We start from the raw sequence: 13,874 nt of genomic DNA on the forward strand, positions 1-13,874 counted from the left end.
TTAAAAATTGTGTTAATTTCTTTAAAAAGGGATCATTGAGAGCTTATAAAAGGAGGACCCAATCTAGCGGGAGTAGGGAATTCCCTGATTAGCATATTGCAAAGCAAAATTCACTGAGGCAGGAAACTTCATGGAAGTAAAAGCAGGAGAATGAATTCAATTGATGTGTGTCCCTGCCAGATTATGCAGGGTCATTTAGGAGATTTAAGTGCTAGGAGAGTCTTTGAAGGGATTAAGCAAAAAAGGTGATGATTAAATCTGCATGCTAATCCTTCTCGCTGTAGGGCAGCAAACTGAATTAGGAATAGTCCAGAAGGAAAGAGAAGTGGGAAAATTTTATAGGACATTTTTGCAAAGGAGGTGTGGTAGTGTTAACAAGCAAGGCCCTGTTGCCCTAGCACATAGGGGGACAAAAATACGACACCGGCTTTTGAGAAAGAAAAAGCTTTTATTGCAAGGTCAGCCAGCAAGGAGACAGGAAACAAAACTTCAGTCTGTTTTCTAGTTGGATTGGGGTTTGGGGGTGAGATATAACGAGTTAAAAGTAGAGAAGTTATGCATCACATCATCTGGTATATGAGGTTTTATTGGGTAGGTGCAGGCAGTTCATACAGCATCATGGATTGCATGGACAAATTCGTAGTTCTGGGTGATTTTAGTCTTGTGACATCATATGGTCATCTTTACAGCAAGATTTTTTTCTGAGCAGCCTCCACAGACTTGTTGAGACTTGTGGAGTCTTTTGATTCTCCTTTCCTGTTGGCTGTGACCTGAGACCTCCTAGTTCCATTCTAGTCCTGTGGGAAACAGCTGATGATTTATTACACAGCAATGATTGTGTCTAATCTGTTAACCTGCTGTTGCAGGAACAACAATGAGAAAAGAGGATTTATTTCTCTAAGGCGTGCATTTCTTTCTATTTTGCTCCCAGAAACTAAGACAGGTCCAGCACCCAGTAAGTTTGTCAGATGAAATTATTTACTTAGGTGATTTTCAAGAGGTAAAATCTATGCAAGTTGTTGGTAACTTAGATATGAGGGTGGCAAGAGAAAGGACAAGACCTCTAGTTTACGAATAGATAAGGCCGCCCTGCACTAGGGCTTTATCCTCCTGTTTTCTCTGGATCTGAGTCAGCCAATATTTTCTGTAAAAGGCCAGATAGTAAATAGTTTAGGCTTTGCAGGCTGTCCATTCACAACTACTCCATTCTGCCATGGTAGCATAAAAACGACCATAGACAAAATATAAATGGACAAGTGTGGCGAAGTTCCAACAAAATGTTATTTACAAAAACAGACAGAGGGCAGGATTTGCCCCATGGGCCATAGTTTGCCAATCCCTAGTGCCAATCATGAGTTCAGTTTTGAACAAGTATAAACTGAAGTATTTTTGAAGCATCCACATTAATATGTTTATATTATAAAGAATTAAAGAATTTCAAGGTGTAAAAAATGACTTTCACATGTATTTAATAATTTGAACAAAATTAAATAAATAATCTTTGATTGGTAAGTATGTTTTAGGGAACTATGTCCCCAAAGCGGAATAAATATAAGAGATCATTTGTAGTTAGTGTATAAATTGTAAGGAGGTGGTTCTCCTAGTGGCAGTACTGTTTCAGAAAGAGACAGCTAACTAGTGTCAGAGATGTGCATGGTTTTGCTATCTGAGTATATGGTATATTTAAAAAGGCATCAATATTATAAAAAATTGAATAGTTCCAAATAAATCTGTTCTCAAAAATAAATAAAGTTCTGAAACCAAGTTAAGTCAGCTCTTTTCAATTAGAGGTATAGAAAGTTTTCATCAAGAAAGAGAAACCTAAATTTACTTCAGGGGCAAACTGTTCAATTAGTCTGGGAGCTTTTCATTATGTATATTTAAAATAAGCACCCACCCCATTGCTCTGTCCTTGAGGAAAATGCAAGCATTAAAACAGTAAATGCAGATCACTTAGGCAGAACTTTTATAAAATCTGTTCTTGATATGTAAATTAACACATTTTTATATGTGCGTATGATAATAACGTGTTCCTTTAGACTTGGTTGTTTTGAGGGAAGAAATGTTTCTTACTACCATCCACTTCATTTGTTTACTTTATGTACTAGGTCAATGTAGGCATTTTAAGTTATTTCGTCAATGACATTATGAAACTTAAGTTGGGAGACCTAACTGTGCAAAATTTAATGCCATTACAGCTTCATCCTTTCCCATTAAATTATAATAGAGTATAACTGAGCATTTTATGTGTCCCATTCAGACTTTTAATGAGATAGTGCATCACAGCATCACGAGTAAAAGCCAGGAGAAGTAAATCTGTAATCATTAGGTTATCTAAACAACACAAAGCTTTTTTCTAAATCAGTCTATCAGAGAGCTTAATTCAGTGGTTCCAAAACTTACCTACATATCACCTGATGAGCTGTTTCAGGCAAGGAAGGTGGCTATCAAAGTAACACACCTGAACACATTTGTATCCTTCTATAGTGCTAGGTTTATTGAGTGAAACCTTCTTAGATAAACCAAATCAGGTATCCACACAGGTTAACACACAGCACACAGAGAGGGGAAGTACAGTCTTACGCAACAGAGAGAAGGGATGGAAGTCCTTAGCGTCTCCAAAGCGAGCTCTGTTGACTGGCTGCATGGGTGGTTTTGCATCAGTCCCAAGCTCAGTTTACCCATTAGTGATGTTCTCAGGTCAAGCTTGAGTGTGGTCTGTCTGAGGTGTTCAGCTTGCATGGTCCTTACAGGATGGAATCCTTAGCTTATTTGCTCCTACGGTGGGAGCTTATCAGTGGCAGTAGTTTGGGGCATTCTGATCACACCCTAAGGGTATTCCCATTATGTGCCAGTTGACATTACCATCATGGCTTCCATAAAATCTGTTTTGTAAAATCCAAAATGTCCTTGATTCTTTATGCTCTATACATTCCATCCTCTGATTTCCTGGCACCATATCACAGATGGTGAGGAGGGATCACTTATATCTCACAAATACAATACTACAATCTAATCACACATCACATTTTCACCTGGCCATGCAAGGCCAGTGGTACTTATTACACACACACCCATCAAACAATGTATCACTATCAAGTATCCGATAAAGGATAGGAATCTTATCCTTTGGTGGTACAAACTTAAATTGTCATGCCTGATACCATGGTATAGGTGTATTTATTGTAGTAGGTGTGGTTGTGTTATCTGTAGTGGATATGGTAGTTTCCTTTTCTCCCTCATCTCCTTCTCCATTGATTTCCTCATAATCCTAACCCTCTGTGTTTAATGCTGGTTGATACCAGAATAGGCATGTTAGTTTGGTCATACATGAATATGCTGAAGTCACATTGGGTTGTATCTGTGGTATAAATGTTTGTATGCTGATTGTGTTTTCAAGTTTTGAAATTTTAAGCTCTATATGTTCTTCCAGAAAGTTCTCAATTCTTTATGTTCTAACATGAGCTTTAGAAACACACTGATGCCTCTTTGGAATTTTTAAAAGATCTTCAGGTGATTGAGATGTGTAGGCAACTTTGAGAACCACTGGCTTAACTCAAAATAAAGTCTTAGTAACAGTATAAAGCTATCCAGATCCTGGACCTCCCAGGGCTTTATAATGAGATGAAGCTTAGAATCCCTTCATGAATGACCATGGTCCACCGTAGTAAAAAGCCAATCCTAATACTATTCTGTATGGTACTTACTTTTTAGAGTACATAAAAAAGAATAATTTCATTACAAATTTTGATAAATATAATGTAAATTAATGAGTGTTTTTATTTTAATATATCAATCCTGAAATTTTATTTCACAGTCTAGTTATGCTGACTAAGGTATAAAAATAAGGGCTAAGTCTTAAAAAAAAAAAAAAAGACACTGAGGTGCTATAAAATTCCTTGTGAAGCTCTTGCTAGCCATTTCACCTTACCCACTCTCTACCAGAACCAAAACCTAGCTCTTTTCTAGTATTAAAAATTCAACATTCCTTCATATTTTTCTTAAAAGCTTTTTCTATAAATTAGATAAGACAAATGTATTTTAATGAACAAATGGCATTTTAATAAGAAAGCTCTTTTTAAATTAGCTCATTCTATTAAGGTTTTAATAAGTAAACCTAATATTGCAGAGAATTACGCAGTAGAAACAACAGGCAGCTTGGTCTGCAGAGTAAGCTTTGGAAATATGCAAATCAATTTCACCAGAGAAAATATCCCTGGAGTGACAAAATTTTCTTTCAGATAGAGAGTGTCTGTGAGGAGAAAGGAACAGATCTTTTCTAGATAAAAATGGATACACCAAACACTGTTTATAAAAATTTTATCACTGTTTGATTTCTGCATTTGGCAGTCAGACAACAACTAATTTGGTTTTATTTTAAAATTCCAGTGATTATAAGGTCTGCACATTCCTGTGGAACAGCTCTTTCTCTACTAGAGCCAGACCTCAATTTTTCCTTTGCCAAATACATAGGCTAGAGAACTGTAGCTGACAGGTGCTTCTTCATTGTTTCTGTCTGAGCCAGCAGCAATGAAGTCACAGCCGATATTCTGAGTATAGGACTTTACCACTCCCTTCGCTGAGCATTTTCAGGAGGCAAAGACAAGTGTTTCTAATCATGTGTGATTCGAAAGTTCCTTTTCATTCTCGAGCTATCTATTATTTATGTAAGAATTGGAATTACTGGCTAATTGTCTAACAGACTCAGGAGGTCTGCACATAACAGAAGCAGAAGCAAGAAAGAGCGTATTAGTTAAATATTTGACTGCAAGTAGTATACTAGCCATGAAATTTATCATTTCGTATTTGTAAATCAGCAGTAGAGTGGTACACGTTAGTTAATTTGGTGACATCATGCCATCAAAGACATGAATTTATTTTATCTTTTTTTTCCCCCTATCTTCAGCATGTTGGCATGGTTCCTTAGCCTTGTCTCTTCATGGTTGCAAAATGGCTGCTGCAGTTGCATAAGTCATGTTTGCATACATCAAAAGTCAAAGGTTGAAGACAGCATATCTCTTCTTTGTGTCTTTTTTTAAAAGTGAAGAACATATTTTCCTAGGACTCCATAACAGGCTTATCATTGCTTTCATTAGCCAGAACTGCATAATTTTCTCTTTTCCAAAACATTAGTTCACCTATCCATATAATCTATGTCCCATGCATGGTGTTAATTGATGGTACTAGCTATAAAGTTCTATTCTCTTGTCAAGAATTGGGATCACAATAGCCCTTACCCATAAACCAGCTACCGAGCAGATCCAGTATCCAATAACCATAAACGTTGAGTGTCTAGGAAGAAAATGCATCCTTATTAGGAAATTTAGGATGCTAGCTTCTAAATGATGGTGAACATCAGTTAGGCTATCCAGCTACCTGAAACAGTTTTGTTGCAGAGTTTAGAATAAATTTGAAACTTATATTCCTAGTAGCCTTCTAGCAAAGTAAACTAACATTATAGTTGATTTTTTATAGCCCTAAATTACTATTCTCCCTTAAATAAGTGCTCATGGGTATTTGCAGGTGACCATTTTGTTGTCGTTGTTGTTGGTAACCTTATGAAACAAGACACTTAATTTGGCTGGGTATAGATAAGCACAAATCATATGTCTTGCTTTAACAAAATTCTCACTAACTGGAGATTTTAAAGGTCGCTTATTACATTCACGGAGCACAGTTTACATTATCAATAATGATTTTTGTTGATAAAGAAAGTAAATTAGGTTTTCGTTCATTTAAAGAAGAGACAACTTTGTTGGTTTAATATATACAATTAAATTGAGTTGAGATCTACTTTAAATGAAAATTAAAAACAAATTAGGAAACCAGTCAATGTAATGTTTATAGTTACAACTCTCATATGTCTGGATATGTTGAGAAAAAAGAAAGCTTTTCAGCATTGTTAGAAATTTTATTTTATTCCAAGAGGAAATAAAAATAGCTGGCAACATTTAAAATTGACTGTAAAATACGACATGATGATAATTTGTTTCTATATTTGTACAAGCCCTACATCTATTCCAATAGATTAAGTGTAATCACATGGCCTATTAGTATCCACTAGTGTTGGGATCAGGCAATCTCAAGTTTGGCTAATAAAATTTATAGTTTTTTAATCTTTTGCTAACCATGTGTTATACCTTTTAATTTGATATTCGAATACATTTGTATTAATAATAGTAATTCTTTGATTCTAGCTTCTTGAAATTTGACATTTGTAAAGTTAATGTATGTTTTCCTCTTATTGCAAATTATTTCCTTAATGTTATGACTTTGGTATGGCTGTTGTTGACTTACTGCCACAAAAATGATGATGCCAAGAAAGAAGTGATTATGGTTTATATTTAGTTAGATTTATTTTATTTATATTTAGTGAGATTTATTAGTGCTGACTTAGGTTTTATGCTCAGGCAAATGAGTTCACATGAATCATCTAAAGATTCTCAGGTCTCCAGTTAAAGTTTAAATTCCACCATTGGAAGGTTATGATATTTTATGAAGTTTAATTCCTGAAACACTTTTTTTTTTTCAGAGTTAACTACATTCAATTCTGATTTTGAATGTAGTTCTCATTCAAATTTTGATGGAAGTATCATATCACACTATAAATTATATCCTGTTTTAATGCAACAGTGAAATTCCAATGAGCTATGAATTAATTTTTTTCCGCCCTATGTCTTAAAATTATTTTTATCCCTAAAAAGTCTCAGACTTTCTAATATCTTTCTAATACATATTTTTGGTTCAATTGAATCAAAAATTCAATTAACTATGTATGGAGAATATCAGCCAAATTTATTCATTGGAATTTCTGTTGTAAATTTATTAAGTACATCTTTTGCAACTTGTAGATCCTGAAATTACTTATTTAGTACATATGCTTTTCAAAACTCTTGGTCGCATGTGATAGAAATGCAATTTAAAGTGTTTCAGCATAGCAGAATTTATTGGCTTACATAATGGCATAATCTAGGGAATTCCTGCTTCAGGCATATCTACATCCAGGAACTCAGACAGGCTCAAAAGTAATCTTTGTCTTCAACTCTCTGCTCTGCTTTTCTTTGTGTTGAGTTCTTTTTATAATAAACTCTTTCTTTCCTATAGCCATGAGCATCAGCATCTTAACATGCTGGAAACTGCAAGTCAAAAAAAAAAAATCAAAGATTTTTAACCTATGTGATTGTAGAAAAAGCCATAAAATTAAATTCTGGGCTATTCCATAACAATTCCATCCTTAACACAATCTTTGTGGCTAGGAGGAGAATGTATCAGTGATTGATGAAGCATGGTTCCTAGAGAATCCCCAGCAACATCATCTGCAATTTTGTTAGAAATACATATTCTCAGGTTCCCATTCCATACCCAATAAATTGGAAAATAGAGAGTGGAACCAGCATACTGGGTTGTAACAAGCCCTCTGCGTGATTCTGATGCATACTCAGGAATATTCTAATTGGCCACATGTGAGCCATGTGTGCAAACCCTGGAGCTTCTTAGTATAAGTTCCATCTCACAGGAAGCACATAGAAAAGAGATCTGAAGAACTGATATCAGGAAAAATTAAGAATACATGCTGTGCTGGCAAAGATGAGAGTTATCTACTGCAATGTTATTTCAGCTCAGTAATAAAGTGTTTTGTTTCTAATGCCATTATTTCTCAGAACATTGTTGGTTATGAATTCTCTTCAAGAAAATCAATATTTGAATTAAGCAAATACACTTCCATCCTCCCCTAAGATGACATAATGTTTTAGTTAAATGTCATCTCCAAATAGATATGCAGCCAATCTTGAAAGGTTTCCAGACAGCATTTTTTCTTATCAAATGCTTCCTGATCATTTAGGATATACTCTACTACAGTCTAAGTCTTCAGTAATGAACCTTATCACTCCTGTGTGATAAATAATAGGATAGGTTCAACTTGCTCCAAAATTTCTCAATGAAAATGGCAGTGATGCCTACAGAATTTTAGGGAAGGTGATTACTGCAATGTCATCCAAAATATTTTAAAACAATTTTTAAAAGAACACCTAATAAGGGAGACAAATGTAACTTTTTAGATTACTTAAGCTTTTTGTTTGTGTTTAACTTGTTCTGGGACATTTACACTTATCCTGGAGAAGGCAATAGAGAACATGTCAGTATTTATCCTTTGGACACTTGTTAAAAATAAAGATCCAAAGGCTCTTTCTCAGGATATTCTTATATGGGAGGTTTAGAGTAGAGACAAGGAATTTGTATTTTCAAGAGCTGTGATAGGGGGGTGGGGAAAAAGAGTTGCCACAAGAAATTCTTAGAATCAGGCATGTTTGGAACATATTCTATAGTACTGAAGAGTAAGGATGCTGCAGTGAAATAGAGAGTCAAATCTTGGTTGTAGCTCCTAATTACTGGGTTAAGTTACATAACCTCATCAAGTGTCAAATACTGCTATTATTGTTTGTTGTTATTGTGCTTTTCCTTGTCTCTTGAATGATGTGTCTGTTGCACCTTCTTATTTCCCACGCTGCAGATTGAGGACATGCAATGGGGGAAAGGAGTCCGGGAGATCCCCCCCTCAGTGTGTACACTGCCATGCAACCCTGGCCAAAGAAAGAAGTTACAGAAGGGCACTCTTTGCTGCTGGACCTGTGAGCCTTGCGACGGCTACCAGTACCAGTTCGATGAGATGACATGCCAGCATTGCCCCTATGACCAACGGCCCAATGAAAACCGGACTGGCTGCCAGGATATCCCCATCATCAAACTGGAATGGCATTCCCCCTGGGCCGTCATCCCTGTATTTCTAGCAATGTTGGGGATTATCGCCACCATCTTTGTCATGGCCACTTTCATCCGATACAATGACACGCCCATAGTCCGGGCATCTGGGAGGGAACTCAGCTATGTTCTGTTGACGGGCATCTTTCTTTGCTACATCATCACTTTCCTGATGATAGCCAAACCTGATGTGGCAGTATGTTCTTTCCGGCGAGTTTTCTTGGGCTTGGGGATGTGCATCAGTTATGCAGCCCTCTTGACAAAAACCAATCGGATTTATCGCATATTTGAGCAGGGCAAGAAATCAGTGACAGCTCCCAGACTCATAAGCCCAACATCGCAGCTGGCAATCACTTCCATTTTAATATCAGTTCAGCTTCTAGGTGTTTTTATTTGGTTTGGCATCGACCCACCCAACATCATCGTAGACTATGATGAACATAAGACAATGAACCCTGAGCAGGCCAGGGGAGTTCTCAAATGTGACATTACAGACCTCCAAATCATTTGCTCCTTGGGATATAGCATTCTTCTCATGGTCACATGTACTGTTTATGCCATCAAGACTCGGGGTGTCCCAGAGAATTTTAATGAAGCCAAGCCCATTGGATTCACTATGTACACGACATGTATAGTATGGCTTGCCTTCATTCCAATATTTTTTGGCACCGCTCAGTCAGCGGAAAAGGTAAGTGAAAATGCACACCACACCATGAATTTCAAATGTGTGTTCATTTTTGTCAATATTGAAACCAAATTAATTGTATAGAGCAAAAGGTTTTACATATGTAGAATGGTATCTCCAAGAGTTGGGAAATCCTAAATTAATAGGCATCAGTGCTACAAAACTCTCAAACCCGCAGTGAACTTTGCTTCATTCCTTCCACTGAAAGCCAACCAGAGATAGCCTTGTCAGGTTAATTTATAAAATTATTCAATGTAGCAGGAGATTTTCCAATATGAAACTATGTAATCTACATAAATTAAACCTTCCTATTCATTCATTCTCCACTCTCTCTATTTACACACATATTTCCTAGGAATGGCAGAAGAGGGCCACACACAGTTCCTTATGCTCCAAGATAAGATTATTACTAGCCTCTCTTTTTCTTTTTAGTGGCTGTCTAGGTTGTCACTTTGGAGTGGACCTAGTATGTGAGCTATACAACATATTAGAGTTGCTGAATTGCATGTGTGTGTGTATGTATGTGTATATATATCGTCATGTGCCTCTTTATGGAGATACATTCAGAGAAATTTGTTCTTAGGTACATTAATCACATCAAGTGATTCAAAGTGATACCACAAACTCAACTTTCCAGCAAAAGAATATACATATATACACATTATATATGTGTGTGTGTGTGTGTGTGTGTGTGAGTGTGTGTGTGTATGGTAGAACAAGTGTCATCAAGCCATGAAAGTTTAGTTTTCAAAATTAGTGGGCCCTAATATGTTGGTCCAAGATATGGTTAGTACACATATAATTGTAAGTCTTTTTTTTTTTTTTTTAATCTGTATTTGGCAGCCCTGGTGCGTTTATTCTTAATGTGATTATTGTATGGCTGTAGATTTGACATGCACGCAAATGCAGCAACCCTAACATGTTGATTCTAATCGAGATTTGTACACATCTGACTTCTATACCTACCCCATCTGACTATAGTTTTGTGTGAAAATTGGTCAGTCTTAATATATTGATGTTAACAACATGTGTCCTTCACTTGACCAAGGCAGCTCTGATATGTCACTGCAGCTGAAGGCAGAACTGAGACTTAGAGTCCTAACTGGAACTCTCTATAGGAGAAAGCATGGTTATAGTCGGATTAGAATTAGGATGTTGGGGGTCTAGTCTGATTCCATGATATTTTGAAAAGTCTCTTAAACGTGCAGGGACTTAGTTCTCTAAATGGGGAAAACAGGGATTAAGATAGGAATGTCTACAAATTTACAAATCTATTGTTCTAGGACAGATATTTTATTATTACTGCTGTTCTCTGTTTAATCGTGTAAAGGATTAATGACATTTGGCTGATATTCCATCTCAAAAGATGCCTTTTACCTATATTGTTTAATTCAGAAGCTATAGGGTTAGACTGCATTTTTTAAAAAAGTGAATATTTCATGAAATCACACAGAATTCTAAAACCAAGAACAGTGAATGGTTCCAGATTATGGTTTTAGCCATAAAGTGTCTAGAAGGACGTTCTTCTAAAATAGATGCTCAATGAGCATAATATGTTTCTAACAGTATGTTTCAAATTCATAATGTGTTTACCGTCTGTGAAACCAACTTGAATTTCATTTCCATGCTTCTATCTACCTCTGAGCCAAGGAAATAGTAAAATATGAGTTAGGATAGTGAAATACAAAAGAAGGAAAAAAAAATCTCCAAATGGATGCTGGTAACTTGATAACCATTGAAATTTTTATGGGCATCATAATGTGCATCATCAAGGCATATGGAGGTTATAGCTATTTTGTTGTTAAAACAAACATAATTCTCCATGAAAGAGGTTAAAAAACATTAAATCCTTTCCTTATCAATTTATTCTTGAGGAATATAAAATGGAGGAATAATTGTAGTTTTGTAGATGAGCTTTTTTGTGTCACATATTTGACAACAGATGTCTCTACCATTTTCTTTGCCATTTCTATCCATTTTTAGTCATGACTCTGGATTTTTTTCAGTAAGTTCAGGGGTATAATTAAGTCATTAAAAACCTGAAATGATATACAAGTTTTTAGGAATTGAATTCACTGATTCTAGTTGTTCGAGGTGACATCATACTAGTGACACTGGACTATAGGAAAAATTAAGCTATCTTCAAGCAGTCTGCTTTTAAGCCAGAGTTTAGAAGGAACATATTCCTTCTTTTATACTCTCAGTGGGTTATGGTGTTTTACACAGTAGATAGGCACAAAGATACTGAATTGTCAAATGGGAACAGTGGATTGCATACGAAAATGCACATGCCCTAATGATAGGCATATGCCTGGAGGAGCATGAGAGATCAATTAAAAATATTTTATATACACGAAACCTTGGAATTTAAATTGTGGAAGGGGGCAAATTGTCTAACGCAACAGAGAAGTCATAGCAAAAGGCATTCTTGCCAAGCTAGCAGCATATATAATTAAAGCCCTTCCATTTTAGTTTAGATGTAATAATTTAAGTATTTTAAATGGAAAAAATCCATTGTAACAGAAGAAAAAAAACGATTTGGCAGGAAACTCAGTGATAACTATTTAGTTTCAGGAAATTTAATTCATTTTGATTATACTAGTGATAGCTTCATGAAATTTCTCATTGATCGAGTTTATAAGCACAGTAGAAAGCATGAGGAATATGTTTTATTTCTTGCAAAACATCAACTCCCATGAAGTTTATTTTTGCTGCTGTTAAAGAGGATGGAGGAGATTACTGCTATCTTATTTTATCATTGCTAATCCTGTGACTTTTAGGATCTTGCAACTTGGCCAAGGAGAGAAGAGGTAAGCTTTAGCCTGAGAGAACAATTCCTGGTTTTAGGAATTATGTTCAAGTGATCATAAAGATTCAGGGTAATATTGTAAATGTTAAAGGAATAGCACTGTAGGCATTGGCTGGTCTGGTGAGGTGTGGTGAAAGTTCATTGTTTCATATTGGTATGATATGTTGGGCAACTAGATTGTTTTCCATGACAAAGTCTTGGATCGTGGGTATATCTATATAGAGAGTTTTGCATACAGCCTAGAAAAGAAGCCTGCTTCAGGTAGGAAGAATACAGTCTACCCTGCTAAAATCTGAGAAACCCTATAGGTGCTATGTTTATCCAGAGATGTTTAGCCAACCGTCTAGAGAACTTTCTAGGTAAGCCAGTATATTATTTCTTACACATAGGCAGAGAGACAAGCTTTGTACCACTTGGCTCTGCAAAGGCAAAGTAGATCCTAGTATACAAGGAATGTGACCACAGGGTCTTATAGGTCTTCCCTTTTGTGCATATGTGTTTGTTTTGATAAAGGAGTGAGAAAAAGAGAAATAAATGGATCGAGGCCTTTGCTGGCCAGAGGAAAATTTGCTAGAAAAGGATTAGTGGCTTGAAGGAAGACTGTATCTTCTATAATGGCACCCTTAGACCATTCTTCTGCTCAAATCAGAACAGAATCAAGGTGGTCACAACATTTAAATAATAGGATTATTTGGTTTAAAATGAAGCGTTATTCTACTAACAGAATTGGGGCTACTGTTTACAATCTCTGAAGTAGCTCAGGGTCCTTAACTCAGTAGTTCTCAAAATTGTGTCCATGATAATCTCCAGAGAAATTTGTTTTAAAAAATACTGCATGTCTGCCCTCTCCAACTGGTTCAGTAGAGCTAGAATGGAGCACTGAACTCTAGATTATTTAACAAGCATGTATGGAAAATGGCAGTGGAAACCAACCATGCTTCTTAAAACTGCCTAAACATTTTCTTCCCAGTTCACAGAAGATATCTTGTAAATATTTCCTTGATTTCTACTTTGAGCTTTTGGAAATAAGTTAATTCTCATCCCAAGCAAATGGGAAGTCAAGAGATCAAGGAACCAGGAGATCAGAAAGAAACTTTCCAGGGTGAAAGACAAAATTTAGAATAGGAAGGTCTAAGTGAAGTGTCAGCTCCAAGATTTGGGTCAGAGACCTTAAAAGCGAGGAACAAGGCACTGGCTCTGGGACCAAAGATAGCAAGAGGCAGGCACAAGGGAGTGTTTCCCAGGGGCACTTCTTGAGGGATTGAGACTATCAGCCAAGACATTTTGATTTTCCACATGTAGTAATTGCTCCCCAGAATCTGAACACAAAGCAAAAACCAACTTAGGGACTAATACAGAGATTAGAAGTATTTGTTGGGTGGATAAACATTCTTAGATCCATGCCCAAAGCAGGCATCACTAATTGGTAATGGCACCATCCCTGTGAACTCTAGTGTGTTCTATCCTTATTAACACCATATTTAGGCAGCCACTACCCATAAGTCAGAACTGGAAAAAGTTTGAAATCCATGTGCCATTTCTGATTTAGTATCAGTCTTCAACAAATGACCCTTTGGTACCTCTTCCCACCCAACTGTTTCTTGCATTAGATGAAAGCCA

At 36.3% G+C, this 13,874-nt stretch overlaps 1 protein-coding gene across 16 annotated transcripts in view; it reads left to right on the forward strand.

Annotated features, from left to right (window-relative positions):
- Positions 1-13,874, forward strand: part of GRM7 (glutamate metabotropic receptor 7) — a 761,960-nt gene that overhangs the window by 591,646 nt on the left and 156,440 nt on the right. For all 16 annotated transcript variants that reach the window (XR_004950368.1, XR_004950366.1, XR_004950365.1 and 13 more), the window contains one exon: positions 8,513-9,448. Coding sequence is in view for 8 of the 16 variants with exons in the window: in XM_036218948.1 (XP_036074841.1) it covers positions 8,513-9,448 (936 nt within the window). In the remaining 8 variants the exon portion in view is untranslated. The remainder of the gene's footprint in view (positions 1-8,512; positions 9,449-13,874) is intronic.

Source organism: Rousettus aegyptiacus, unplaced genomic scaffold (genome assembly GCF_014176215.1).
Source record: "Rousettus aegyptiacus isolate mRouAeg1 unplaced genomic scaffold, mRouAeg1.p scaffold_m13_p_4, whole genome shotgun sequence".
Classification (NCBI taxonomy): domain Eukaryota; kingdom Metazoa; phylum Chordata; class Mammalia; order Chiroptera; family Pteropodidae; genus Rousettus; species Rousettus aegyptiacus.